We start from the raw sequence: 27,782 nt of genomic DNA on the forward strand, positions 1-27,782 counted from the left end.
CTCCAGCTGTTATGCATCAACAGCAGCCGCACATGGCAGCTGATATTGTCAATCAGCAGATGCAGCCTCAAATTGAAGATGATAATAAGTCAAAAATTATGAATTCTACTAACGGTGTTGTTAATAATTATACTACTGCTAGCTCAGTTTATACTCCATATGAAAATGCTAAACCTTTAATGTCTACCAACCAAGATCATCATGCTCCATCTTCTAAAACGGTTCAACAGTCAGCTCATCCAATACCGCAAGAACCTCAAGGAAATCCTCCAATAAGCAACCTGGAGATAGGCTCGCCAGCACCTCAACAAAATCCAAATCAGCCACCTTCACTGGCCCCTATAAAAGAGGAACAAACAGTCAAATCCTTAGCTAATGGCCAAGTTGAAGAAGATAAAAGCAATGACAGTAAAACTAAGCTGATCGAGATGGTGGTTCTTGTTATTCTAATCGCCTTGCTATTGATACTTGGTATCCAATGGTTAGGAAACTCAAGCAAGAAGAATTGATTAAGATTAAATATCTATTATCAATTGTTTTCGATATCTAACCATTTGATTTAACTTTCAATATCAGAAGTATAAAGAAAGCTTTGTAAAAACCGCTTGTTAAATTTTCTGGTAAAATTTGAGTCCATGGTCTGTGAATATTGCAATGTAGCTAAAGCAGTTATTCTGAGATCAAAAAGCAGAAAGAAAGTGTGCAAAGAATGTTTTTATGAGCAGTTTGAAAATGAAATACACCAGTTGGTGGTTGAGAGTGCTATGTTTGAGAAGAATTCGCGTGTTGGGATTGGAATAAGTGGTGGAAAAGATAGCACAGTTCTAGCTTATGTTTTGAACAAACTGAATATCAAATACAACTATGGGCTTGATCTGGTTTTACTGTGTGTTGATGAAGGAATAAGTGGATATAGGGACAAATCAATAGAAACGGTTTTGGAAAATCAAAAAATTTTAAATATGAAATTGGAGACAGTAAGCTACAAGGAAATGTTTGGAATGACTATGGACGAAGTGGTCCAAAAGACTGGGAGGAAAGGAAATTGCACATACTGTGGGGTATTTCGGAGACAGGCCCTTGAAGAGGCTGCCAGAAGATTAAAGGTAGACTGTATTGTGACTGGACATAATGCTGATGATATGGCAGAGACTGTACTTCTGAATTTCTATAGAGGAGATATTTCGAGATTGAAAAGATGCGCATTGAGTAAAACTAAAGAGCATATTAGTGATGAAAATACAAAGAAGCACCTTTCATTGGCGAGATGCAAGCCCTTCAAGTATACATATCAAAGAGAAATAGTTTTCTATGCTTATTTCAAGAAATTGCCTTATTTTACAACTGAGTGCACATATGCGTCGGGAGCCTCAAGAGGAGACTTCAGAGAGCTGGTTAAGGATCTCGAAAGAATAGATCCAACAATTATAATTAATATTATTAAAAGTGGCGAGATGTTCTTAGAGGACACACCTACAAATTTAATTATCAAAAAATGTTTAAGGTGTAAAAACCCAACGTCATCTGCTGATCAAATATGCAATGCCTGTTCGATGGTTGAAAAACTGAGTAGAATAGTCAAAGAGTGTTGTAAGGAGTGATATATCGATAACCGTGAGACATATTTTTGCTTGGCGAAATGTTCAAACAAGGATATTAATTTAGCATCAACTTATTGATTGTATATAAATAGGTATGTGGTTGGCAATTCAAGTAGAAGCGTTTCATAGCGTTGTTTGTGCCAGAATTTTTTCAGTGCTGTATTATATACTTTTTATGATGGTAAAGATGATGTCAGAGTCTCCTTATTGCATCACGTTCCTTATTTTTCGTTCGCTAGTCAAGATTTAACCCCTTTAAATTTATGAATAAATCTCAGTCATTTGTTTCTATATAATGAGTAGTCTAATATTTGCGATTTGGCCATATATCGCGTATGCTACTGCTACAGAAGACATGCCGAATAAATTATGGAATGCTAACACCGCTCGTAGAACATTACAATCATTTGTACGCCAAATCAGAATCTATATCTGGTCTTCTAACCAGCGATGCTTGTAAAACTCATAGAAACTTACTTGATGTTAACATCACTGTTGCTACAATATTAAATATTCTAGAGACGCAAGCCAAGTTTCAGACTGAGATATCATTTATTAATTGGAATGAGAACTTGAGTCTCATTAGTGTCCAAACATCACAATTGCTAGAAACTGCCTTTTTCGATAGTGAATATTTTAAATACGATACTAAAAATGATCCTGGTTTATAATTATGGATGACGAAATTAAACAGCAAGTAAACAAGAGTACTTTTCTTTCAGTGTTGTTCAGCATGTTCACTGGGGTAGATCAAAAGAAAGAATTCGCCATGCTTCTTTATGAAATGCTGATCCATGACCTTGTTAGTATAGGCATTGAGGGCGAAATACTGGACATAATCAAAGGAAAAATTGAAAAAATTTTACTTAATCTTAATGATTTGTGTAGATCCTTGCAATGGTATATTGGAAGAAACACACCTGATTATGAAGCCAACATACAATTCATGGCTGATGTTCAAGTCGTTTACAATCCTACAGAAGTAAGTGGGGGATTGTCATATGCACAAGTTAGTTCTGCAGTTGATAGTATGCTCATACAGCCCTTACGTTCAATGTTTCAAAAAGGTATAAAAGAAGAGCAGACATCCAAGTTAGACAACAAAAAATTGGCTAAACTGGCAGAAGATTTTAGCCATAAATATAGTAAAGAAATAGTGCCAGATGTATGTAGACTGTATCATATATATTTTCTACATCAAATTTGCATATTGAAAGGAATTGATAAGGACAGTGATAAGAATATCGATTACAAGCCAGTATTTACGAGAATATTTTCAAATATTGAAATCTTAGATGCTATCTCATGCATTATTTCATCGATACCCGTGATTTGCAGGATGCAAAGGGTGATACGAACAGAAATGCTTAGCAAGGTAGTTTTAGATGGGATAAATTACGAGCTGCTGGATAAAACTATTGAAAATATGCTGAAATCTTCTAAAAACTTGCCGAGTGGGATTCTAAAAGTGTTGGTTGATAAAACAACAGTGGTTTTGAATGAAAATATAAAAAATGTAAAATTTTTCTTTGATGATATTAATGATGTTACTTCCGTGCTGAAAAACGCATTATTTCTGTCTACTTTTAGAGTTAGCCAAGCAGAGCACTTGGATGACTTCATTCAGTTGGCTTCTGCGATAAAAAACAAAGCTATACTGAAAAGAACACTGGCAGTCTATTCATTCCCACTCATTTTGAGAGCCTTGACGTCTGGAGAGTCGCTAGCTAAAGCTTCTATTGATAAACTTAGTAAAAGTAAGAGCCTTCTAAAAATATCGGTCTCAAAGCTTCATACAGGTAGCATTAAACCATTAACTCATGAGATTTTCAGAAAATGTTCATCAGCTTTGAAAAGAATGGAATTAATAGAATCTTACAAGACATATGCCTTGTACACACTCATACTTCTAGTTGTATTTGACTTTATTTTACTTGTATTGGTTGTCAGTTCACCTAAATTCTGAGGATCAAGAGCATGCTCAGATCTACCCGCACAGCAAATGATTTCTCACACAAACCTATTTATTTGGTTGATATCGAGTTTACAATTGAAAACACATGACTGTCTATTTGATATTAGTAATAAATTGGCTGTTTTACAATATTCTCTGGTAAACGCATTTTTATTTCTCACACCCAATGAAGCAAACGATAGCCAAAAAATCAAAGAAATGGCTGAAAACATTAAAAAGAAACGGATTTAGAGAACCATTCCAAATAATTATTGACAATTCGTTTATTAAAGCAGCAAACCAACAGAAAATTGGGCAGTATAGTCTCAATGAAATGCTTAGAAATGAGCCCAAGCTTTATATGACAAAATGCACGTATGAGAAACACAAAGCACATCTAATAGAAAAGGATTTTAGTGGATATTGCGAAATAATCAAATGTGGCCATGAAAAGCCACAGACCAATTGCGTCTACCAGTTTATAAAAGAAAATAACCCACACCACTACATTTTAGCAACAAACAACCATCATTATATTTCAGAATTGAAAGAAAGCAAGCACATTCCAGTTCTGACGATTTTTAGATCACAACTTACAATAAACTGTAACAAGCTGGACTGCACTGTGGGCTTGCATGAGATGTATGCTACTAAAAGTGAACTTAGACACTTGAAACGGATGTTTGGATAGAACAGAAATTAAATCAAAGCACGTTTACAAAAGTATAAGCTTAAGCGATATATTTAATGGGCTTCTTTGTTAATCAAAGTGTATATTGGCTTTTTTAAATTCTAAAAGTAAAAGCAGAAAATCATCAATGCCCATTTTAGAGGTGCGTGCATCTGTTAATCCAATACTATCTACAATTTGGTCTATAATGCTGGCAGGATTTAGATTGGAATATTCAGGTACTTTCGTAATCTTTCCTTGGATTAGAGGCGTTTTTAAATTGGCCAAAAGTGTTTTGTTTTTTCTTCCGAAGCACGCTTTCAACAATACATCAAACTCATTTATGTTTATGGGCGGTCTAGGGATTTTAGGCTCAATTTTCATAAAACATGTATCAACCTTGGGCGGCGGCATAAAGCTGTTTTTTGAAACCTTCATAACATGCTCGACATTGGCAAGCAGTTGTACAATAACTGAAAGTCTACTGTACTCATCAGACCCTGGCCTTGCAGTAAGTCTATCTCCAAACTCCTTTTGAACCAATATATAGGCACATTTAAAGTCATATGAAATCAGTTTAAGAATAATGGGGCAGCTTATATTGAATGGAATATTGGATATGCAAAGATCAAAGTGAGGAATATTTTGACGAAGAACATTTGATTGAATCAGTTCAAGTTTATTTTTAAACTCCGCTGCCATATTAACCTTATGTATAAGCTCTCTTGCCAGTTTTTTGTCTGTCTCGTATGCAATTACTTTCTTTGCTTTCTGAAGTAGCTTCAAAGTGATACTCCCTGTGCCTGCACCAATCTCTAGAACGGTATCTGTATGCTTTACATGAGCCTTTTCTATTATTGTATCTATCAATCCATGGTTCTTCAGAATGTGCTGTCCTTCTGATTTTTTGAGCTTAATGTCCCCCATGTAAAATTTTTCTCATTGTTTGATAAAGAACGTAAAAATTTAGCATTTCAAGTGAGAAGATACTCAAGCAAGATGCATATCCATATAGACTAGGGATGAAGCGAAATCGAGGTGTTGTTGGCACTTTAACATACAATTCAAGGTCATTTTAATGTAACAACCTGATTACTCTGCACAAATACATTCAGGCTATATTTACCACTGTCCAAAGTCAATTGATATTCATAAATAGCATGTTGAGTGGAATGACCCTAAATTTCCCCTTAAAACAAGATTTAAATTCACTTACCCCTTTCACAAAAATGAAAACTTTGAAGTCACTCACAATCACTGTGCTAAAAGACATGTGGGGGATAATAGCACTTTTTCTCCTTTCGCTTTATTTAAAGGACCCAGGATCCAACTCAAGCATATTGGACTTAGTCATTCCGGATAGATTAATTGTGAAGTTGAAGCTATGGTCACAACTCAAGAATGGAGACTGTCTACTGCTTTTAAACATATTCTTTACGTATTTTTTCCTCAGTTTTTTCATTTCAATATGCTTAACTATGTTTTTCTTTGCTTTCCATCTTCTTTATCCGTGCATCTCAAAAATTGTTTCAAGTCTTTTGCTTCCCTTTGCTGTTCATTACTTTTATTCTTGTCATGAATGGAGTGACTATAAATCTTTTTTTCTTTTTGCTTCTATCATGCTTTGCATCTATGGAGTCTACAAAGCATACTTCAATCATGATCCAATGCCTTACGAAATGTGCAATCGATTTTTAGATAAATTTCTTCAGCAAAGTGCAGGATTTTATTTTTCCATATTCATTCAATGGATCTTGATCCTTGTAGATGTTATGTTGATCAGAGCACAGGATTTGCATGCAGAATCGATCTTTGATAGCTGTCTTTTGTTCTTCTATTTGATTGCATTCATTTACACTAGTTCATATTCAATCAGAGCAACACTTACAATCTACCATGCCAGCAGAAGACTCCCAGCCATTAAGGATGCATCATTTTTTGATAAAGTTTACATATTTTTCAATGTGAGATGCTTTTCATTTGCCAAGACATTGTCATTTGCATTCCTTATACTTGATTCAGTTTACTCTACTTTCTTCCCACACGATCCCGACATACCATCGATATTTGAATACAAGCGATCTTCCTCCTTTGACTGTCCCATGTCTCGCCAATCATTCTTCAACTATGTTTTATCATCAAAAACTCATATTTGGAAAGGTGATCTCAGAAGAAAGCTAAGAAAAGTGAACCTAAGGGAGGATGTTCTTCCTTCGGCTTTGATTAGTTGGATGACTCTATACACCTGTATACACTTTATTCAACCTGAATTTATTAGAATTCCAGAATCATTTGTAATACTCTTTTCCCATTTTTTCATTGTAGTGGAGGTTTTCAACAGCTTTATATTTATAGAAATTTATAGAACAACATATGGAACGATTCAAGAGCCAGCAAAGAGCGTTCCTTTGAACCCAATAGCAGAAGATGATGTTGTTATATCAAAAATTGATGTTAATAGCAATCCGAGTGAAAATGTGGAGATGTAGAAACGAATAATTAAAACAAGATATTATTTGGTAAAAAATTTTATACCCAATATTGTGATTGGCTGAAGTATATAAAGTTAATATAGGAGTACATTTGCGTCAATGCTGTATGAACTGTGTTATTTAGGATGCATTCACCATCGTTTGTGCTTTCTCAAAGTATACCCCCAGATGAGTGACAACGAAAGTAGTCATGAGTTTTTGTCTCTTCTAAATCAAATAACAAATGACGGGATGGATAGGAGTTTATATGAAAAGATAGCATGTGAGTTTACAAACTTCAAAAACATTCCATCCTCTTATCTTTTGAGTCTTTTGAAACATTTTGTGAGATTCGAAGATGAGCCTTTATATGTTAATGAAATTAGAAACTATCTTAAAGAGAACGACCATGAGCTATTTATAGAGTATGGGAATAAGTTTAAAAACTGTAAAGGTTGTTTTGAGGTATTTGGTATTCAACCTGAGAACCTCAAAGAATACGATTTTGTCAAAGTAGAAAGAGAAAAGAAAGAATGCAATGAGAAGGTGTATAGCAATCTTAAAGATAGAAGAAATGGGGATAGAAAAATAAAGAAACAGGCGAAATTACTTGCTGCCGAAAAGATATAAAGAAAAGCTCGAGCGTTTAAATGAGAAGAAAAAGAAGAAGGAGGAGCTTGAAGAGTTAATTAGAAAGCAGAATCTGTGATGAATATTTTGTAGTAATAGTTCTATGCTATTCTTTGCCAGTTTATTAAAATAGACGCATATCAACACATAGTATTTGGTCTTGTATAGATACTAAACAGTAATGGCTGTTCTTTTAACATTTACTTGATTTCAAAATTTTACAACTTAAATATTTTCTAGCTCAAGTATCTTTCCGAAATGACCCTCATGGGTAAAACAATTGAAGAGACATATCAGAAAAAGACACCGAAAGAACATATTCTTCTTAGACCAGATACTTACATTGGTGCCATAGACAAGGATGTGCAGCAGATGTACGTCTGGGATGATGAAAAAAAGAAAGTTGTTTGCAAGTCAGTCAGCTATGTTCCGGGTCTCTACAAGATTTTCGATGAAATACTGGTAAATGCAGCTGACAACAAGATGAGAGACCCAAAGATGAACATCCTGAGAGTGGATATATCAAAGGAACAGAACCAAATTTCAATTTTCAATAATGGAAGCGGTATACCTGTGAAGATACACGCAAAGGAGAATGTATACGTTCCTGAACTCATCTTTGGTCACCTTCTTACTGGAAGTAACTACGACGATAACGAAAAGAAAATTACAGGCGGTAGAAATGGATATGGCGCCAAGCTGTGCAACATCTTTTCCACCGAATTTATAGTAGAGACTGCGGACAAGTCAGTTAAAAAAAAGTATTACCAAAGATTCACGAAAAACATGGATAATACCGAAGAACCAATTATTGAGAGGTATACCGGGGAAGAGTTTACTAAAATCACATTTAAACCTGATCTGAAAAGATTCAAAATGGCGGAACTTGAAGATGACATCATTTCTCTTTTAAAGAAACGTGTATATGACATGTGTGGTACCTTGAAGAGTGTAAATGTGTACTTAAATGGTGAGCTTCTTCCAGTTAAAAATTTTAAGGAGTATATTAAACTATATCTTCACAATGAAGAACAAGTTGTTCACTCAATCGTGAATGGGCGTTGGGAGGTCGGATTTGCTGTGTCTGAGGATCAGTTCAACCAGGTCAGCTTTGTTAATAGTATTTCTACATCAAAGGGAGGCACACATGTAAATCACGTAATGGATCAGCTGATTGATCCTATAACAGAGGCTATTAAAAAGAAAGATAAAAGTCTTGATGTCAAACCTATTCATATAAAAAATAACATATTTATTTTTATTAACTGTCTCATCGAAAATCCGGCTTTTGACAGCCAAACCAAGGAAAACCTGACACTGAAAGTTTCTTCATTTGGATCAAAATGCTTACCTATTGAATCGTTTGTCAAGGATATTATCAAAAATACTCCGCTAGTTGAGAAAATTGTTTCATTTTCCAGAGCCAAGCAATCTGCACAGTTGAAAAAGACTGATGGAACAAAGACGTCACGTCTCAGTGGAATACCTAAGCTTGAAGATGCAAATCTAGCAGGTACGAAGCGATCGCAGGAATGTACTCTTATTCTCACAGAGGGAGATTCGGCCAAAACACTGGCTGTTGCTGGATTATCAGTAGTAGGCAGAGACTTGTATGGCGTCTTTCCTTTAAGAGGTAAATTATTGAATGTTAGAGAAGCTAATCACAAACAAATTATGGACAACTCTGAAATATCGAGTATTAAGAAAATCCTTGGATTGCAGCACGGGAGGATATATGAAGACACAAGCACTCTAAGATACGGACATATTATGATTATGACAGATCAGGATCATGATGGTTCCCATATCAAGGGATTGATTATTAATTTTCTTGATCATTTTTTCCCGTCGCTTCTCAAGATTAAGAATTTTCTCCTCGAATTTATCACGCCAATTATCAGGGCCACCAAGAAAGGTGTTACGCAGGATTTTTTTACAATTCCTGAATATGAAAAATTTAAGGCAGAAAACGAGGGATGGGCAATAAAATACTACAAAGGTTTAGGTACATCGACCTCCAAAGATGCAAAAGCAGTATTTTTCAGATCTTCCAAAGCATGTTAAAAGTTTTTCACCAATATCAGAACCTGATCGTGAACTAATTGACTTAGCTTTCAATAAAAAGAAGGCGGACGAACGTAAGTCTTGGCTTGGCGACTTTGTTCCTGGCACCTACTTGGATCAATCGGCTTCTAACATTTCAATTTCTGATTTTATCAACAAAGAGTTGATTTTATTTAGTGTGGCTGATAACACCAGGTCTATTCCGTCCATTATGGATGGATTGAAACCTGGCCAGAGAAAGGTATTGTTTAGCTGCTTTAAGAGAAATTTAAAATCAGAAATAAAAGTTGCCCAATTGGTGGGTTATGTCAGCGAGCAATCTGCGTACCACCATGGCGAGCAATCACTTTGCGCCACTATTGTTAACATGGCGCAGGATTTCGTTGGGTCTAACAATATTAATTTACTATTACCAATAGGATCGTTTGGTTCTCGTTTACAGGGTGGCAAGGATGCTGCTAGTTCGAGATACATATATACCAATCTTAATCCACTAACTAGGCTAATCTTTAGTGAGCATGACGACCCTATTCTCAACTATTTAGATGAGGATAATGTAAGAATTGAGCCCGAATACTATGTTCCGATTATTCCAATGGTACTTGTCAACGGTGCAGATGGAATAGGCACCGGATGGTCCACTAGTATTCCAAACTTCAATCCACTAGATGTCCTTAAGAATATCAGAAAGCTAATGCAAAATGAAAAGATGGATGAAATGGCTCCATATTACAAAAACTTTCGAGGAGAAATTCTGAGACAATCCGAAGGTAAGTTTGTAGTGAACGGTATTGTTGAACAACTTGATGAGTATAACTCTGAGATTTTAGAACTTCCCGTAGGAACATGGACACAGACATACAAAGAATACTTGGAAAATCTATTACAAAATGGAGTGATTAGAGATTACAAAGAATATCACACCGAGAAAAAAGTTAATTTTCTTGTGACCTCATTTAAAAAGTTTCCGTTAAAAATTTCAACAACTTTAACAACATCAAATATGGTGTGCTTTGATTCAGAAGGCAAAATCAAGAAGTACGAGACACCTTTGGAAATAATCAAGGAATTTTACTATACTCGACTGAGATTTTATACTACACGTAAAGAATATCGATTGAAAGCAATTAAGGAGGAGTTAAATAAACTTGAGAATAAGGCAAGATTTATCAGAGAAGTTATTAATGGAAGACTTGTAATCAACAATCGCCCAACGGATAGTATTGTTAGGGATTTGGAGTCAATGAAGTTTGATAGGTTTGATAACTTTGAGTATTTACTCGGAATGAAGATTTCATCTTTGACTAAAGAAAAAGTTGAGAAGTTAAATAAGGAATGTGAAGAGAAAAGGACCGAGTATGAGACGCTTTCTAGGAAGTCTGCATATGATCTATGGTCTGAAGACCTTGATAAATTTGAGGCTGCCTACATTAAAGTATTTGAAGAGGATAGAGCTGAGTACGATGCTGAAGTTTCTAAGAAATCTAAAAAGCCTCTCAAAAAAAAGTTTTCCACTCAAGAATTAGCCAAGTATGGGGTCATTGCCGAATCATCTTCAATAAAGAAGTTAGATAAAAAAGAAACGACTTCAGTTCAAAAAAAAGTAAAATCAAAGACCAAAGCCAATGACAAGCCTGATAAAAAGTCAGTTAAAGTGACAAAGAAAAAGGCTAAAAGTAATGAACAGCCTGTCAAAAAGATTAAAACAGAAGCATCTGCTAAATCGTTTGGAGCAGCTGTAGAAAGTGACTCCTCTGAGTTCTCTAATCCTGGGATAAATACAGGAATCTTGATAATTAAATACCTAGTGATTAACTTCCAAAATATAATGTGTTGTTTTGGAGTGTCTGAAGTTCAAAATACCAGGTTAATATTTGAAATTTTGGCAAGTTGGTGTGTTTTTTTAAAGTTTTGCACACAAGTACCCTAACATATTCTGATCCAAACGGTTGCAACATTGATAGTGCAATGCTCTATAAATAGCCACACTAACAACTAAACACCCCTAGGCTAGGGGTTTCAGTGCTAGGCATTTGATTAAGATCAAAGTAGTCTTCCTCTTGAAATGCTGATTTTCAATACCACCCTCAGTCGAATGATTGAATCATTAAAATCCAAAAGCTACCAAGAATGCAATGAACCTTTTATAAACTCGACACAGCGCAAAATAGTTGACAGATATCTTTTGTCAATTGACAATTTGTATTCTAAGCTTGTATTTACTACCGGGAAAGTAATTCTTTATATTTTTGAAAACAATGAATGGATTGAGATGAATCTCGAAGGACCACTGTACTTGTACAGAAGAAACAACGAGGAAAATGTAAGCTCGCAGTACCGACTGATAGTTTTAAGTAGAAACAATATGCAAGATTTTAAACTGAACATTCCAAACAGCTTTTATCTTGAGTGCCAGAATCAAGCCGTGGTATTCAGCCACTTGGATAAAAACAATATTTTTGGATTTTGGTTTGACAACGAGTTGGTTGTTAAAAAATTTTACCAGGTCTTGCAACATATTCTAAAAAATAAGTAAAAATAAATAAGCAAGCAAATGCCATAAATAAATATATAATGCTCTGGAACTCTAAGTTGTTATTGCACTTTGTGTATGAATCCATAACTGTGGAGTAATGCACCCACCTCCTGTTTATAACTAAATATACTTATTTTTGAAGCCAGCTTAACAACAACGATTTATTCAATATTTGACTGAACATTTTTAATGTACTTGCTGCACTCAATACCTGCAATACAGCCTGAGGCTGCCGCTGTGACAGCCTGTTTGTACTTAAAATCCTGTACATCTCCGCATGCAAAGAGTCCTTTCACAGAAGTATGCATTCGCGTATTAGTAATAACATATCCCATCTCATTGACCTTAACATCGCTCTCTAAAAATTTAGTATTTGGATCGTGCCCAATAGCAAAAAATAATCCACTAACTCTCAACTCAAACTTCTCGTCGGTTTGAGCATTTTTCAGCTTTATGTATTCAAGAAATTCAGTTCCATGTGCTGAAACAAGATTGGCCGGTGTGATTATTTCAACATTTCTAAGAGACTTCACTCGCTGGAGCATATCTCTTCTTGCTCTAAATTCATTTCTCCTATGAATCAAATATACTTTTGATGCAATATTGCTCATATAAATTGTTTCCTCCATTGCCGAGTCTCCACCACCAATAATGGCAACGACTTCATCTTTAAAGAAAAATCCATCACAAACAGCGCATGCACTAATACCCCTTTTGCCAGAACTCTCCTTCCTTCGTGCCTGGGACATACAATCGTCGTGCAGACGCACCTGTTGCTAATATAACACCCTTGGCCTCATATTTTGAATTTAAAGTATAAACAATAAAATTTTCACCATGCCTTTCCAATTTGGTTACTGTACTGGAAATAACTCTAAGACCCTTACTTACTGCTTGGGCTTTCATGTCGTCCATTAGTTTAGGACCCTGCGTTCCATGTGGAAATCCTGGATAGTTATCTACTGCTGTAGTTGTGGTGAGCTGGCCACCAGGGCCGATGCCACCAACTACTTCACCTTCAAAGAGTAAAGGCTTGTAGTCTATAGTAAATAATGCAGCTGTGTATGCGGCAGGACCACTACCTATTATCACAACATTTTCAACCACCATGGGGGAAATTTCGGATTAAAATAAATTTTTTGCCAGCACGCATGTAAAACATGTGAAAACTAGACAATCCCATGATCATACTCAAATTCCTACTATGTTTGTATTTAAAAATTGTGCTTAACAAATAATTTTTAAAGTATACTTCAAAGCTACATGATTGTATTGTATTTAATATTTAAGGCTGGTTGCAGCTGCATTAATATTTTATTTAGACATTTGTTTTAATGATAAACTTTTATAACTAAACATGTATTGAGTGTGTTTTAAGCTATTCAATACAATTGTTGAAACATCAGTTTCGGACCAGAATATTATCATAAATAGTTTCAAAATCCACCAAGCATGCTATTGTTTTTTGGATATGTTAGCGCAATCTACCTTTTCCATATCGATTCAAAGAAGTTTATAGGTGAGTTACGTGATAGTAACTTTACGCCTTATCCATTTTCAGGCCCAGTGGATGATGTTAGTAATGCTCTTGACTACACAATCATTCAGCATAACGTTAAAAAGGGCGAGTATTTGAGAATTAAGCATCCGAACGGAACTCAATCATTGGATGTTACGTCAGGAAGTAACAGGAAAGACTTGCCTTTTATCATTTACAACCAAAATAACGCAAACTCCCAAGCTCTCAAACTGAAATTGTTACACGACAATACTTTTGTTATAGGATATTATGACCTTTGCCTTGTGTATAATGATAAGTACAGAGGTTTCCAGAGTGGCAGCTGTAATGATAGCAGATTAGAGAAAAGCAAATTTGATTTATACTATGAGAAAAATGAGCTCGATACATATCAAGTACAGGAAACTCACAAATTACCTATTATACCCACTTCAGATGGACATATTGATTTTGATGAAGATAATCTGGTTACAATGTCTAACGATGACTATAATAAAAACGATTATGACATACATGATCTTATGCATCACCATCACCACAGGCCTCATGCTATTGAAGTTTCAGCAGATTTATCTAAAGGGGACGTGACCTTCCTCGCGGATGACGATAAAGCGATTAAAGACTCTGGCATAAGAATAGGCCACAGTGTTTGGAAAAGGAACAAACGACACAGGAACCCATATTCAGGTCTTTATAAGCATGACTATGTCGATTGGAAAAACTTTGGCAAATCAAATTCACCTTACTATGAGAATGGGCCAAAAAAATTAAAGAAGAGAAGTAGCAGTAGCAAGGCCGACGAAAATCCTCATGCAAGAAAGAGACCAAGAAGATCCGAAAATTTGTACAATGAAAGCAGCGATGATGACACATCGTATTATGATGAATGGATAGATGGAAGTACCTCCTCATCGCATTTTGATAATGAAAGAGTGCATCCATATGATGATGATTGCCGTTATTCAAATAATAAAAATTGTAAGAAACATCGCGACCACAGAAAAAAACGCGACTATAACTGGGACAATTATTTAAGAGTATAATAAAGAGTATTTTACAGACGTTAATTGACAAAATAGAGATTTATGTTGCTTGTTAAACTGGCATTTGATATTTCCAACTAAATGGTAATATTAATTTAAACACTATTATTATTTATTGCTCTGTCCAATATATCTCCAAATTATTTATTTGATAATAAAATTGACACCAAAACTAGGGCTAATGAGCCAGTAAAATCAGAAATGGATGAAATCAAAGGAACAGTGTCTGAGCTGATATTCTTTCCTTGATTTTTTATGAATAATACCATATATTCAACAATTTTTAATAGTAGTATTACCTGAATTATGAACATGAAAATAAAACAAAATGAAAATTCAACCGAATATCCAACGTAGATAGCACGTGCAATGCAGACATATGTTATCGAAATGAAAAAAGATATCAAGATGAGAGAGTTATTAGTTGATGATGGGATAGACACTCTTTGATTTTCAACTACTGTAAATGTCTTGTGCAGGCATATAAGAGCGATGGATGTTGACATCCCTGTAAACACCGGAAAGGCAGGCGCTATCATGGAAAACATTGCCGAGGATTTTTCAAGTATAAATCCGCTTATGATATTAAGTCCGAAAGTAAATGCAACTGTTTCAATGCTTTGTATAGGAAGCAAGTTTTCAGATACAAAAATGAAATAGAAGCAAACTCCAGTAGCAATTGTAACAAGAAAAAGAATCCAAAGATGGTCAGCCGTGGATAGCTTTTGTAAACCCTTTGCAAACATAAATAAAAACTTCACTACTAGCACGTCATTGATGACGTTCAATAAGGGCATTAGAAAATTTTCAGGATCCATTGAAAAGTATACAGCTAACTCCAATGAAAAGATAAAAAGCAGAATAAATGCAGCTGTGCTAAGAAAACAGGTAAGAACAGAAGAAAGAAAAATGACTGAGTATAGCTGAACAGTGCTTTTTTTATCAAAAGCTATTTCAAAAGCGCCCAGAAGACCTGAAAAAACGCCAACGGTGAACGATTCAACTGCAATTAAACAGCTATTGGCAATTACTATTCGTTTAAAATTGGTAAATGTTGTTGGGACTCTTAACGTAGATAAGTGCATTACGTATCCTAGCTCAACATTGCTTTTGAACCCTAAAATAGTACTAGACAGTAATACAAATGGAAAATGTTGTAGACTTTTGTGACTTACCGCAGCCTTGAAAAGTGAACTAGTAAAAAGCATTCCCAAGAGCGTGATGGATATTGACAGAAGTGACTGGGAGATTACGCTTATGTCAAAGACTGAATTTATTAAGGTAAACATATTGTTCCTAAAAATTTTATGGCAAATAAATCGTGAAGAATGAATATTTTGTAATACACCTGAAACTATTGAGAATGATAAACACAGTGGAGTGGTTTATTTACAGTGTCAAATATGGATAGTTTTGATAGATAGGAAGTTTATTTAAGGTTTACAGCATAGTTGTATTGCAATGTGGTAAATCGGGCATTACTGCTGAAATATTACAAATATTCAGATTAAACGAAGTATAACGAGGACTTGATCAGTCGGTACTGTTGAAATTCGAGCAATAGCATTTTCAGCACAGTTGTGTTATCTATACGCCTTCTTTTCTCAAGTATTTATGATGGATAGGTTTATAAGCTCATCTTTAGCTGCCAATCACTAGCAGTATTCTTCAGGAAATAATATAAAATTGGAGATAAAAGCTTATTCTTAATTTTTAAATATATCAAGCCAGAACTATGGGTCATAATGTATGCCTTTGCTGGGATTAAAGGCTCTTTTGAAAGTTGTATGTATTAGGTTCTTTTAAAAGCTTTAGTGAACTGTCAGTCTGCATGATTAATAGCATGCCACTGTATCCAAGCATTATGTCTAGATGGTGCTCAAAAGGCATTCAAACAGCCTATTAACTATAATATAATACTTAGTTCTCCGGAGTAGTATGCAATCGTATTTTGAATCCAAAACAAAATAACCCCCATGGAATGTGTTCGACTAAACAGCGGCTATGAAATACCTACGATTGGATTGGGAACTTGGGAGCTGACTGATAGGGAAATCTTCCTCAATGCACTTGAAGAAGCCTATAACCTTGGGTACAGACACATTGATACTGCAAGCTTCTATGGAAATGAAGATATTATTGGGGAGTTCCTAAAGAAGCACGATAGGAAAGAGTTTTTTATAACATCCAAGCTCTGGAACACTGATCACAGCAATGTCCTCGCAGCGATCAACAAGTCTTTGGAAAAGCTAAGTACTGATTATCTTGACATGTACTTGGTCCACTGGCCAGTTAATCTTAATGGTCCATTTGATCTGAAGAGTGTGTGGACCCAAATGGAGAAGCTAGTTGATCTAAATAAGACAAAATCAATTGGCGTGGCCAACTTTGGCATTAAAAATCTTACCAAACTCCTAGAATTTTGTAAGATTAAACCTGCCATATTGCAGGTTGAGCTTCACCCTTATCTTCCTCAATATGAACTAAGAGAATTTTGCGAGAAAAATCAAATCCGAGTTATGAGCTATTCTTCTCTAGGCTCAAGTTTTGGAGGCAAGGTGATTCTAACCAAGGATCCTGTGCTGAGTGATGTGGCCAAGCGCCATAACTGTCCTGTCCAGACTGTTATTTTAAATTTTCTTTTATCGGAAGGGCTGTTAGTGATTCCACGATCCAAATCAAAAGAGCATCTGAAAACAAATATGCAGAGAATTGAGCTAAAGGACGAAGATATGCAGAAAATAAGGGACATTAAGACTCGATATAGGTATATTGACCCCAAGCCCTTTGGCGACCACAGGTTTGACTGAATAAAAACATTCCAATCCAGTATAACTTTGGTCTTTAATATTAATTCTATGTATTTGGTCTGCAAGGAAGCAATAAAACATAGTTGCATAATCAACGACAGTACTTTAATTAGTAAAACTAAACTGGGTTATTTAGTATTTTTATTTGTTTAATTTCCTATAAATAAACAGCATGGCTCTTTAAAAGATTTTTAAACTGTCCCAATGATAGATAGTGAATTGAATAAGATACCAAAATTTATAAGAAGACTCTTTAGAGAGGTCAGTGATCCAGAAAACAAGTATATTTGCTGGGGTGAAAATGGAGAGAAGATTAGGATTGTAAACAAGGACAAGTTCGTTAAAAATACACTCCCAAGGCTTTCGAAAACGAAAGAGTACAGCGGATTTGTACGACAGTTAAACATCTATGGGTTTGTAAAGATAAAGAGTGATAAAAACGATGAGATCGAAGAATACTACAACTGCTTCTTTAAGAGGGATGAGCCTAGTCTCATGGAGCATATTAAGAGAGTCAAGAAGTATGATGAGAAAGCAAGCAGACTGAACCACTCTGCGTTGGAAAATAGTCTTACGTATCTTACAAATTGCAATTTTAGACTGACAAACGAGCTTGCAGAGCTGAGGGAAAGGATGGATAGACAGGAACGCACAATTAATGGGCTGTTGGAGATTCTAGGAAAAGTGTTTAGAACAGGCGCTCAGAACATTAGCTACGAGAGCAATCTATTGAAAATGAGGTCAGATTTCCCAACAAACCTACTTGAAAGCCAGAAGAATGACAGTACATATACGCCTGGAAAACTGATTGAAGATAAAGAGTTGAAGTCTAAAAACAGCAGTATTGTCAAAGATATGAATGACATTTTCTACTTTTAATCAGACAGAACGTGTTTGGTTACATTAATCAGATGCAATGAGCTGTCTTAGAAAGCATAGGCTAACTGTCAAGTACCAGGAAAGCCAGCTATCCATAATTTAAACAAATTTCACAAGTGATTGGCAGTATCTGTTTAAATATTTTATTTGTTTGCTTGCCCAATGCCAAGTAAGTCCGGGCTTAAAAGGTCTGAGTTCCATTCTTATCTTATCAAGACCGTAATAATCACATTTTTAGTGCCAGTTATACTCTTTGCCATTCTCATAAAAACAAGATTAAGCCCAGTCGTCTCTTTGATGATGTCAATGTTGATATTTTGCTGCTTGATGGTTCAGATGATCTGGAAAACAATCAAAGTATATGGAAAAAGAAAGAAGACAAGGAAAATCAACTAGTTTCTATTAAACACACAATTAAATAAGCTTATGCTTTGTGATATCCTTTTTATTGGCTAAGAATAAAAACTAATTGGTTAAGTTAACTGACAATATTTTCCTTCTTTTTTTATACCCAATGTCAAAAGACAGCAAGTCAGATACAGAAACAAAGGATAGAAAGTTTAAAGCTAGTACGTTTGATGAGTCAAAAGTCCGACATTCATTCTTAGAAGTGTCTGTATTTGAAGTACTGTTTCCAAAGCACAGAGCACAGTACTTAAAAGGTGTTGAAAGCTACGCCATTAAAGCTTGTGAAGTAAAGAAAGTTCATTTTGAAGTAGACTATGACAAATTTACTATGAGGGTATCTACGACGGACAGGACAAGAGATCCGTACATTATTATTAAGGCTTATGAAATGATTCAGCTTCTAGGCAGAGGGGTTACTCTTGAAAATGCAGTCAAGGTTTTGGAAGATGGAATAGCCAGTGAAGTTCTGCAAGCAAGGATGCTCTGCTCAACTGAAAAGATATTTGAGAGGAGGAGGCAGAGACTCTCCAACCCAAAGATTCTCCAATCGATTGAGCTAATCACCAAAACACATGTTCTGATATCAAATAAAACAGTCTGTATTGTTGGAGAGTACAAAGGAGTGCATGAGGCCAAGAATATAATTATCAAATGCTTTGAAAATATTCACCCTGCTTTTGAATTAAAAAGGCTAATAATTAAGAAGAAGTTAATGAAAGATAATGCTGAAGGTGATTGGGAAAGGTTCCTTCCAAATATCAAAAAGACGCATTCCAAAAAGAAGAAGACGCGTAGAGAGACAGGAAGCATGCCAGAGGAGATACATGAAAGGAAAGAGGATTTACAAATGCAGACGGGGGAGTATTTTTCAAATCCTGAAAATACTGAAAGGCTAAGGATAAAAGAAGAGAAGAGGAAAAAGAGAGAGGAAATCAGACAGGCCAAAAAGACAAGGTTTGAGGTTCCTAATGAATGAAACCTGCTGTCATAATAAAAGACTGGCGAGAAATGCTTGACATCCTTTTCTTTATTGATGAATCGTACTGTAATTCTTGAAAAATATGTGTGAATTGGCCTGATGCATTATTAAATTAGACATTTTGATACAATAGTAATTGCAATGCCCTTTACAAATAAAATTTTTAATGTCGAATCTCATCAACATCGATTATTTTTTCGATGTGGTTTTAAAGCCAGACGATAAGACTTCAAAGCTAGCCAAGAATTCCTAAAAGTATAGCGTTTTAAGACGTTAAGCTAGCATTTCAAGAAACCATTCATCTTGCACAATTTGCTTAGTCTATCAATGCTTGTCTAATACACATGGCTATTAGCACCCACCATGCTTCTCTCTACTTTATCTTTATGTTTTGCATTTTCATAGACCTTCTGAAAGCTAACTCGAATGAAAATAAAAAGACTGAAGGTGGAAGACAACTCTGTTCTGGTGAGCAATGAGTCCAATGGTAAATTGATTATTGCCGATCAATCACACATTTCTAGCCTTGAGTCTCTCCTTGAGAGAATTGAAAAGCATAAGTTCGCTAAAAAGAATAAAAGAGAAAACATAGTATTTGAGAAAGAGTTTGATGTCGGTGCTGGCTCCATGAAGAGCTACAGGGACCAAGATGGAGACTTTGTGTGTACATATCAGATGAAGATCAAATCAACTCCCATTGAGATCAATGAGGATTATGATTTTGAACTTGAGAGTAAAAAAGAATGCAAAGGCCAGTCCAATCTTTGGGGATCAGATAAAGATGAGCCGGTCCCACTTCCATTTACAAAAAGAGGGAAGGAAATTAAAGAGGAAGGAGATGAGGATTTTTTGATAAGCAACATTCAAGATCTAAGAGTTATGCATAGAAATCCGCCAAAAGCCGACGAGGAAAGGATATCTAGCAGAGAAGTGTACGATATTTCTTTTCACAGGCCGGGAAGTTCAGAAAGCCATAATCAGATTGAGACTAAATTTGCCGTTCCAAGAGCTGTTGTGACTAAGCATACACCACCGGACTATAAGTTCCAGAAAAGGCCAATCCCAAACTGCATGACAAACAAAATGAGGGTTTTCTCAGTAATGCTTAGAGAGCTGAGAACATACAAACCGACTAATATATTCACCACAGGGCTGTCCAATCTGATTTCATTCGCTAAAAAGGACAAATGGCGTCCATCAAATAGAATGGATGGAGAGTTTTTTAAAGCTATATTCCGCTATAATCGGTTGTATGGCATTGAAGGCACGGTGGAGAGAAATTTTTATTTAAACAGCGAAAAAAATCAAAAAGTTACCGATGAAGAATTCGAGAGACTGCTTAAGGCGACAGTTGAATCAAAATAGAACCAAGAAATGTCAATTTCAAGTCATATGCATTCAATTTTCTTTATAATGCAAAATATCTTGGAATATTGTCTGAGATAGTCACCAGTAGGTAATCTTAGCCAAGACCACTCAGAGGATACTCTGCAACTGTCCTATACACAACACTAGCTGTGCATTCGCGTTCGAATAAAACTATTGCTATATTAAGCATTGAAAATAGAGTGTAAATGTCCACACCATTTTTAAGCACTTTTATGAACTTATCTGTCGTAACACTTTGTTTCTCTTTGGATTTTAATCTCTTTCTGCACCTCATCTTTTCCGTTTTGTTTGTATTGAAGGAATACTTTTAAGTGCACACTGCAGTAATGCTCTTATGATTAGTTAGTACTATTCCGAGCTCTTTTGTAACTCATCCGGCAATGAATGAAGCTAATCCTTTGTTACCATCCCTTCCTACAGAAAGGCATGACCGATTTTAAGTTTTCATGGACTCAGGAATTCAGAAGATCGTGGGAGGACAATGCCAGACTCATTAGAAGACCCCTTCCAACATACACGAAGCCATTCAATACAAACAAAAAGAACATAATAAGACACCTTCTTGTTTGTATTGACACTTCAGCCTCGATAGAGAAGTCAGACTATGTTCCTACTGTTAGGAACATTCTTTCAAATACCATTCCTAGATTTGTTTCTCAATTTAAGATTTCTAATCCACTCTCCATTCTGTCTTTTCTTACCTGCCGAAGTGTTTTTGAGAAGTATTCACGGGAATTCAATCCTAAAATTATGCTGAATACGGTTGGAAGTGGAAACTTTTCCTTCCTCAACTGTCTTAAATCAGCAATTGAAATGATAAGGACCAGTACATATAATAAGGAAGTCCTGGTTATCACCTCATCTATTGGGACAAAAGACACGGGTGCATATGAGCAGGTATTTTCGGACATTAAGAAGTACAACATAAAAGTTAATGTTATTAGTATCTGCGGGGAGGTCACTCTATTTAAAAAAATATCAGAACTGTCAAATGGTGTATTCAAAGTTCCCCTTGACAGCTTCCACTTTGAAATTCTTTTACACCAATTTACAGAACCTTTGGAATGTCTTGAAGCTACAAGCTGTCTTGTGAAACTTGGATTTCCACAGATAACATCTAACTCTGGTCTTTGTGTCTGTCATTTAAAGTTTGAACATAGCTTGTATGAATGCCCTGTGTGTAAGGCTTACATTTGTTGTTTGCCTTGCGAATGTCCTATTTGCAGTACCCAGCTTGTCTCTCCTTTGAATATTTCTAAGTCTTACTATTTTATATACCCATTAAAACCTTTTATTTCAAATGAAAATGGAAAATGTAGAAAATGTGGACGGGATGCGAAGTTTTTATGTGAAGAGTGTCAAAATCATTTATGCGAGAAGTGTAACAAATTTATGCATGAAGATTTAGGATTTTGCATATTTTGCAATGAGTAATTCCTATTATTTTGCACTAAGTTGATTGCAGGGACTCTTATTTTTAATATTAGACTTTTCGAATCAGCCTGTTTTCGTGTATGAGTAAACATTTCTTTCCTCTACGAAAACTGACTTTTAAGTAGTTTATTTATACCTTTAGTCAATATTTCTTCTTTAAAATTGATTCTACCTTTTCCAATCCAAGAATATCCTGGCTTAAGTTAACAATCTCCTTGTAATTTTCCTTTATGTATTCTTTTTGATTAATCTTCCTTATTTCATTCGTGTCAAATACTGTTGGAAAGAGCTTTTGAAGATCCTTAAACTCTACTTTTCCAGTGCAATTTATATTGAAAAGAACATTGCTATACTTCTTTAGTTTGTTTTTGCAATATACCCTGTCGTCCCTAACCTTGAACGTTTTAGGTAGAATGTCAGGCGTGTTGATAATAAAACACTTATCAAATGATATTACTTCGGTATCGTTTTCCATTTCTGCCTTGACTGTGAATCTTTCTGTTTGGTACTGCCTTACAAACATTGCATGAAATGCAAACAAATTAATAAATGATCAGCTTTAATACTGGCTCAAATACAATATTGAGTGATAAATCCATGAAGCTAATCTCAACACTAGTACAGTTTTATTTATCTCTGTCTCATTTATCGTTACATCAGGAAAAACCCTGCCGTCAAGCCTATCGCCTTTCCAAGCTTGTCTCTTAGCTTTTCCCTTGAAGAATACTCGGGAAGGAGAAGCGTGTTGAAACATGTTTGCGAGCTTGGAAGCCTATCAGTATCACACCCATTTTTCATAATGATCAAATTCAATGCAGTGGATCCACCAACTGGCAGCCGATCATTCCCTGTTATAAACTGTATCAGTCTTTTCTTCTTTCGTGAACACATTTCATAGAAAAACTCCCAAAAGTGCTCAATAATCTCATCCTTTGGCTCGTATCCATTATAAGTAGTGGTTTTTTTGATTAGCTCAAAATCAAGATCATCTACCCCCATCAGAATCTTCTCCAATTCATGTGGCTGAAATTTTTTAACGTTTTCAAAATTAATAATAGAATAAAACCCATCTGAAAAGGCTTTAAACTCATCTTCAATGATCCCCTCCATCAAAAATGACCAGTATAGCTGCGTAAACTCTTCTAAGTTCTTTTTATTCACCTTTATTCCACTGCCATCCTCTATCAACTCGTAGTTTATTCTCCTTCCCAACACTTCAAAGTCGGCTGTAAAGTTTTGATCCAAGAACTGAAAATCTTCAGGAGAGCATCTTTGAAGATTCTTTAATGAGTTGTATATTTCGGGTTCGATCTCTTCTAAATCATCAAAATCAAGGGGAATATGGAGTAGCTTTTTGAACAGGAGAGAGGGAAACGGAACGTTCAAAACAACATCGTTGTACAATGCAATGCCCACTATTTTGCCAATTGTATTTAATAGTTGTAGGTCGACGCCCTTTCTAAACCATATTCTGTTGTTTGTCTGTGTAAATAGGCTGGTATCATTCTCTATTTCGTGCCCTAACAGTAGAAAATATTCCTTTTTAATTCCTCCAGAGTCAACCCCTTCTTCGCCAAGGAATTTTACTTTTAATTGCTTTTTTATGTCGATGCCATCGACTTCTAATATAATCTTTAACGTGTCAATGTACAGTCTATCTCTTCTAATGTTAATAAAAAGGTATGGTTGGGTTATTCCTTGAAATAATGCTTTGAAAAAGGCATCTTGAAGGGATGCTTTCATATACTCTCCATTTTGAGTCTTCAATATCTCTGCCTTGATGTCAATTGGAATAGCGAATGTATGATCTAATGGCGATTTTAATTTAAGTTTGCAAAATTTTAGTTCATTTTTTAGGTTAATTGTCGAAAAAAACTTTTTTACAACAAAATTTGATTCCTCAACAATCAGAAACTTTTCATTTATCAGAAAAAGGCATTCAAAAATCTCAAAAAGACAAGTTATCCTGTTGTTTTCGCGAAAATCAACAGGAAAAGTATAATCAATTAATGAATGGATTGACTGTATGCATTCTACAAGATCATTTTTTGAGAGATCGAAGCAAAATAAGCATTTTCCAGAATCACAGCGTTCATGTTCCTTAAGAAACGGTGTTATGAGCGATGTTAGAGTCTTCTCTTTAATGGTTAAGAAGACATTTGCTAGAATTCGGTAAAATGACACATCAATGTCTCCATCCTTTGAAATTATATTGAATAACCGTATTATAATTAATGATAGGTTGAAGTCTGGATGGGTTTTGAATTTGTTGAGGAAAACATGAAGAACACCAGTCAAAAGATATGAATCAACAAAGTTAGGACTCTGGGAGATAATTGAACAAAATCTGTGGTTTAAGTCCTTGCATGGCCTAATCATATTTGATTCCTCCTTTGTTTCTCTTTTTGTGCTAGCTATAGATTCATTTTCACACGCACCTTCTTTATGTTTTACATTTTCATTTGGCGTTATTTGCTTGAATAGCGTATCGTCCAAATTGAACGTCGAAGGAGACTTCATGGCTTTTTCCTTACTATAAAACAGTCCATTTATATAGAACAATGAGTCAATGATAAGGTTTTTATCAAGCTTTTTGTCGTTTGAATTCAACTTTTGAATTTTCCTGCAAGTCAAAGTATCACCATACTTTGAAAGTATCTTCGAAATCTTCTGAACAGTGGCGCTATCTGGGACTGTACGACAGAAGGCCTTGATACAGTTTGATGCATTGCACTTTTGCGTAAGCTGTTTGATGTACTTCGACATGTCAGGGGCTTGCTTGCTTTTCAGAATACTTTAATAAGGAGTCTCCCCTTAAACCTCCTGATAGGACTGTTCACTCTTGATGAGTGCAAAACTGTGTTAAATTTGTGATCAAAAAGAGATTGTATTAGATCTGCCATATGTTTTCATATTTCAATTAGTTTGAAATCAAAACAAACAAAAATTTATCCTTACAAAAATACAAAGTGAGAAGAAAGCTTTTATGATTTTTATGCAGGTAAAAATAACAAACACTAACTTATTGTATATCTATCTATTTTATGCCTGTAGGATATGCCAGTCTTTGTTTTAAACTTAATTTAGTTAAAGTGCAATTTTAAGGTTAAAATAAACTTTAAAATTATTGATATAAAACAATATTTAAGTATAGCACGTACCAAGACAAAAACATTAATAAATTGGGGCTTGAAATGTAAAAGTGCTCATATACGGTGAAGCTACTATTAGATACAGCATTTACAAAGCCCAAGAAGTTCATTTATAACAAATATATAAAATCTTATACAGCACAGTTTTCTAAACTTGATTTTCCATTGCAATTACTTCTTCAGCTTGTACAATATTTATAAAACGTGCCAGATTGCCTCAGTCACTGCCTTTTCTTATTAGTATCTCTTACATGTATCAGTGTTTTGGCCATTCTTTCTTTTAGAATTGTGTTTAGACTAGCCCTGCAAATAAATGCCCACAAATCAAAAAGCAGTGCTAAATGAAAATGATGTGGGAATGGTCATGAGCTATGGAAAGAACTATTATAATGATGAAATAAGGACCATAGAAACAGAGATTGATGCTCTCTTTGACCAGATAAATCTAAAACTAGGAACAAGGGAGGTAGAGACAGGTCTTGCTCCCCCATCACAGTGGAATCTAATTGCAGACAAGCAAAGAATGCAAACTGATCCCACTCTTCAAGTTGCAAGAGTTGTGGATATTATAGAGGGATACTCTGAGCCTAGATATATGATTAGCATTAGACAAATGGCCAAGTTTATCGTGGGAAAATCCAAGAAATTAGAATCCAACGAAATCCAAAAAGGAATACGAGTCGGTGTAGATAGAATGAAGTATAACATTATTTTACCGCTACCAAAGAAGATTGATGCATCTGTAACGCTCATGCAGATTGAAGAGAAACCAGAAGTTTCCTATAATGATATTGGCGGATGCAAAGAGGAAATAGAGAAAATTAAAGAAGTTGTTGAGGAGCCATTACTTAATCCTGAAAAATTCATTAATCTGGGAATAGATCCTCCTAAAGGTGTACTCCTATATGGACCGCCGGGAACAGGTAAAACATTAGTTGCTAGAGCTGTAGCAAACAGGACCGAAGCATGTTTTATTAAAGTCATAGGTAGTGAGCTGGTACAGAAATATGTAGGAGAAGGTGCTAGAATGGTCAGAGAGATATTCTCTCTAGCCAAATCTAAGAAAGCTTGCATTATATTCTTTGATGAGGTTGATGCGTTCGGAGGTACCCGCTTTGGAGATGGTGAGGACAACGAGGTGCAAAGAACGATGCTTGAGCTTATTAATCAACTTGATGGATTTGATAACCGTGGAAACGTTAAGGTTCTCATGGCTACAAATAGGCCAGATACTTTGGATCCGGCATTATTAAGGCCAGGCAGGTTGGACAGAAAAATAGAATTTGGGCTTCCAGATTTGGAGGGTAGAATAAAGATTCTGGAGATTAATGCGAGAACAATGAGCATTGAGAAGAATATTCGATTCGATTTGATTTCAAGGCTGTGTAGTGGAGCAACAGGAGCGGAGCTGAGATCTGTCTGCATTGAGGCAGGTATGTTTGCGATCAGGGACAGAAGAAAGATAGCAACGGAAAATGACTTTTTCAAGGCAGTTGATAAAGTCATTAAAGAGGGAGCAAAGTTTTCATCTACGCCGAGATATCTTACTTATAATTAAATAAAACTTTTCAACGAACCATCTTCACCCTCTCCGGTTTAGCTTTTTATGCTGTAGTTTCTTTGGCTGTCTCTTTGTAAACCCTAGGAAGAAGTATGGCGAATTCAAGAGTGAATAAAGAAATAAATAAAGTCTTTGCAGAAATTCAAGAATACGTCGAAGAGAACAGAAACCCAAGAGAAAGAAACAACTTCAAAAAAAGACAGTTGCAATTCCTCAAGGCTGAAGTGCACAAACCATTTATTCCTTTTAGAAGATGCATGCTTATTGAAAAGAGGAAAAAAATAAGAAGACAGAGAAGTGTGCAAAGAAAAGAAGAGGTTGGTGCAAATAAAATAAGAAGTAAGAAGTAAGAGACTGAAATGTGTATTGTATTGAATGTTACATGATATAAAGGACTAAATTTATACTGCTGAGACTGTCTATGTTTACTTGTTTTAACAAACTCATTCACAGCCATTTTGTATTTTTATTTTGTAGGTGTGAAGTGCGTCAACGAATATGCGTCATGGAATAATCCTGTGAGAATGTTTGCAAAACAGTAGGTGTTCCGACCACTGGTATTTTTAATTCTCAAAGCCTTCGACTGTTAATTGATCTTTGCACTATCCTTAACAAAGTTTTTATGATAGCTCATTTAATGCTTTCGCTTAAAATCTGGAAATCAGTGTTTCCAATTAAAAAT

General features: G+C 35.3%; 23 protein-coding genes across 23 annotated transcripts; 17 read left to right on the plus strand and 6 right to left on the minus strand.

Annotated features, from left to right (window-relative positions):
- Positions 1-2: 2 nt before the first annotated feature.
- Positions 3-509, plus strand: VICG_00556 (uncharacterized protein; the record flags this gene model as incomplete). The annotated part of the gene is made up of 1 exon (XM_007603946.1): positions 3-509. A coding segment is annotated over one exon (507 nt), but the record flags the coding sequence as incomplete, so codon positions are not given.
- Positions 510-635: 126 nt separating this feature from the next.
- On the plus strand, positions 636-1,601 carry VICG_00557 (TIGR00269 family protein; the record flags this gene model as incomplete). The annotated part of the gene is made up of 1 exon (XM_007603947.1): positions 636-1,601. The coding sequence occupies one exon, from the start codon at positions 636-638 to the stop codon at positions 1,599-1,601; it is 966 nt and encodes a 321-aa protein (XP_007604009.1).
- A 335-nt stretch (positions 1,602-1,936) lies between these two features.
- Positions 1,937-2,272, plus strand: VICG_00558 (uncharacterized protein; the record flags this gene model as incomplete). The annotated part of the gene is made up of 1 exon (XM_007603948.1): positions 1,937-2,272. The coding sequence occupies one exon, from the start codon at positions 1,937-1,939 to the stop codon at positions 2,270-2,272; it is 336 nt and encodes a 111-aa protein (XP_007604010.1).
- Positions 2,273-2,274: 2 nt separating this feature from the next.
- Positions 2,275-3,567, plus strand: VICG_00559 (uncharacterized protein; the record flags this gene model as incomplete). The annotated part of the gene is made up of 1 exon (XM_007603949.1): positions 2,275-3,567. The coding sequence occupies one exon, from the start codon at positions 2,275-2,277 to the stop codon at positions 3,565-3,567; it is 1,293 nt and encodes a 430-aa protein (XP_007604011.1).
- A 175-nt stretch (positions 3,568-3,742) lies between these two features.
- On the plus strand, positions 3,743-4,246 carry VICG_00560 (uncharacterized protein; the record flags this gene model as incomplete). Its single annotated transcript, XM_007603950.1, has 1 exon — positions 3,743-4,246. The coding sequence occupies one exon, from the start codon at positions 3,743-3,745 to the stop codon at positions 4,244-4,246; it is 504 nt and encodes a 167-aa protein (XP_007604012.1).
- Positions 4,247-4,315: 69 nt separating this feature from the next.
- VICG_00561 (dimethyladenosine transferase) lies at positions 4,316-5,152 on the minus strand (the record flags this gene model as incomplete). Its single annotated transcript, XM_007603951.1, has 1 exon — positions 4,316-5,152. The coding sequence occupies one exon, from the start codon at positions 5,150-5,152 to the stop codon at positions 4,316-4,318; it is 837 nt and encodes a 278-aa protein (XP_007604013.1).
- A 302-nt stretch (positions 5,153-5,454) lies between these two features.
- Positions 5,455-6,714, plus strand: VICG_00562 (uncharacterized protein; the record flags this gene model as incomplete). The annotated part of the gene is made up of 1 exon (XM_007603952.1): positions 5,455-6,714. The coding sequence occupies one exon, from the start codon at positions 5,455-5,457 to the stop codon at positions 6,712-6,714; it is 1,260 nt and encodes a 419-aa protein (XP_007604014.1).
- Positions 6,715-6,885: 171 nt separating this feature from the next.
- On the plus strand, positions 6,886-7,326 carry VICG_00563 (uncharacterized protein; the record flags this gene model as incomplete). Its single annotated transcript, XM_007603953.1, has 1 exon — positions 6,886-7,326. The coding sequence occupies one exon, from the start codon at positions 6,886-6,888 to the stop codon at positions 7,324-7,326; it is 441 nt and encodes a 146-aa protein (XP_007604015.1).
- A 258-nt stretch (positions 7,327-7,584) lies between these two features.
- Positions 7,585-9,390, plus strand: VICG_00564 (uncharacterized protein; the record flags this gene model as incomplete). Its single annotated transcript, XM_007603954.1, has 1 exon — positions 7,585-9,390. The coding sequence occupies one exon, from the start codon at positions 7,585-7,587 to the stop codon at positions 9,388-9,390; it is 1,806 nt and encodes a 601-aa protein (XP_007604016.1).
- VICG_00565 (uncharacterized protein) lies at positions 9,350-11,320 on the plus strand (the record flags this gene model as incomplete). The annotated part of the gene is made up of 1 exon (XM_007603955.1): positions 9,350-11,320. The coding sequence occupies one exon, from the start codon at positions 9,350-9,352 to the stop codon at positions 11,318-11,320; it is 1,971 nt and encodes a 656-aa protein (XP_007604017.1).
- Positions 11,321-11,485: 165 nt separating this feature from the next.
- Positions 11,486-11,926, plus strand: VICG_00566 (uncharacterized protein; the record flags this gene model as incomplete). Its single annotated transcript, XM_007603956.1, has 1 exon — positions 11,486-11,926. The coding sequence occupies one exon, from the start codon at positions 11,486-11,488 to the stop codon at positions 11,924-11,926; it is 441 nt and encodes a 146-aa protein (XP_007604018.1).
- Positions 11,927-12,087: 161 nt separating this feature from the next.
- VICG_00567 (uncharacterized protein) lies at positions 12,088-12,675 on the minus strand (the record flags this gene model as incomplete). The annotated part of the gene is made up of 1 exon (XM_007603957.1): positions 12,088-12,675. One exon carries the CDS (start codon positions 12,673-12,675, stop codon positions 12,088-12,090), a length of 588 nt encoding a protein of 195 aa, XP_007604019.1.
- Positions 12,629-13,036, minus strand: VICG_00568 (uncharacterized protein; the record flags this gene model as incomplete). Its single annotated transcript, XM_007603958.1, has 1 exon — positions 12,629-13,036. The coding sequence occupies one exon, from the start codon at positions 13,034-13,036 to the stop codon at positions 12,629-12,631; it is 408 nt and encodes a 135-aa protein (XP_007604020.1).
- Positions 13,037-13,378: 342 nt separating this feature from the next.
- Positions 13,379-14,488, plus strand: VICG_00569 (uncharacterized protein; the record flags this gene model as incomplete). Its single annotated transcript, XM_007603959.1, has 1 exon — positions 13,379-14,488. The coding sequence occupies one exon, from the start codon at positions 13,379-13,381 to the stop codon at positions 14,486-14,488; it is 1,110 nt and encodes a 369-aa protein (XP_007604021.1).
- Positions 14,489-14,628: 140 nt separating this feature from the next.
- Positions 14,629-15,777, minus strand: VICG_00570 (uncharacterized protein; the record flags this gene model as incomplete). Its single annotated transcript, XM_007603960.1, has 1 exon — positions 14,629-15,777. One exon carries the CDS (start codon positions 15,775-15,777, stop codon positions 14,629-14,631), a length of 1,149 nt encoding a protein of 382 aa, XP_007604022.1.
- Positions 15,778-16,464: 687 nt separating this feature from the next.
- On the plus strand, positions 16,465-17,298 carry VICG_00571 (uncharacterized protein; the record flags this gene model as incomplete). Its single annotated transcript, XM_007603961.1, has 1 exon — positions 16,465-17,298. The coding sequence occupies one exon, from the start codon at positions 16,465-16,467 to the stop codon at positions 17,296-17,298; it is 834 nt and encodes a 277-aa protein (XP_007604023.1).
- A 204-nt stretch (positions 17,299-17,502) lies between these two features.
- On the plus strand, positions 17,503-18,177 carry VICG_00572 (uncharacterized protein; the record flags this gene model as incomplete). The annotated part of the gene is made up of 1 exon (XM_007603962.1): positions 17,503-18,177. The coding sequence occupies one exon, from the start codon at positions 17,503-17,505 to the stop codon at positions 18,175-18,177; it is 675 nt and encodes a 224-aa protein (XP_007604024.1).
- Positions 18,178-18,691: 514 nt separating this feature from the next.
- On the plus strand, positions 18,692-19,561 carry VICG_00573 (uncharacterized protein; the record flags this gene model as incomplete). Its single annotated transcript, XM_007603963.1, has 1 exon — positions 18,692-19,561. One exon carries the CDS (start codon positions 18,692-18,694, stop codon positions 19,559-19,561), a length of 870 nt encoding a protein of 289 aa, XP_007604025.1.
- Positions 19,562-19,990: 429 nt separating this feature from the next.
- Positions 19,991-20,929, plus strand: VICG_00574 (uncharacterized protein; the record flags this gene model as incomplete). Its single annotated transcript, XM_007603964.1, has 1 exon — positions 19,991-20,929. One exon carries the CDS (start codon positions 19,991-19,993, stop codon positions 20,927-20,929), a length of 939 nt encoding a protein of 312 aa, XP_007604026.1.
- A 450-nt stretch (positions 20,930-21,379) lies between these two features.
- VICG_00575 (uncharacterized protein) lies at positions 21,380-22,387 on the plus strand (the record flags this gene model as incomplete). The annotated part of the gene is made up of 1 exon (XM_007603965.1): positions 21,380-22,387. The coding sequence occupies one exon, from the start codon at positions 21,380-21,382 to the stop codon at positions 22,385-22,387; it is 1,008 nt and encodes a 335-aa protein (XP_007604027.1).
- A 142-nt stretch (positions 22,388-22,529) lies between these two features.
- On the minus strand, positions 22,530-22,910 carry VICG_00576 (uncharacterized protein; the record flags this gene model as incomplete). The annotated part of the gene is made up of 1 exon (XM_007603966.1): positions 22,530-22,910. One exon carries the CDS (start codon positions 22,908-22,910, stop codon positions 22,530-22,532), a length of 381 nt encoding a protein of 126 aa, XP_007604028.1.
- A 128-nt stretch (positions 22,911-23,038) lies between these two features.
- On the minus strand, positions 23,039-25,153 carry VICG_00577 (uncharacterized protein; the record flags this gene model as incomplete). The annotated part of the gene is made up of 1 exon (XM_007603967.1): positions 23,039-25,153. The coding sequence occupies one exon, from the start codon at positions 25,151-25,153 to the stop codon at positions 23,039-23,041; it is 2,115 nt and encodes a 704-aa protein (XP_007604029.1).
- Positions 25,154-25,852: 699 nt separating this feature from the next.
- On the plus strand, positions 25,853-27,097 carry VICG_00578 (26S proteasome subunit P45 family protein; the record flags this gene model as incomplete). The annotated part of the gene is made up of 1 exon (XM_007603968.1): positions 25,853-27,097. One exon carries the CDS (start codon positions 25,853-25,855, stop codon positions 27,095-27,097), a length of 1,245 nt encoding a protein of 414 aa, XP_007604030.1.
- Between the last annotated feature and the right edge of the window lie 685 nt (positions 27,098-27,782).

Source organism: Vittaforma corneae (genome assembly GCF_000231115.1).
Source record: "Vittaforma corneae ATCC 50505 unplaced genomic scaffold supercont1.3, whole genome shotgun sequence".
Lineage (NCBI taxonomy): Eukaryota > Fungi > Microsporidia > Nosematidae > Vittaforma > Vittaforma corneae.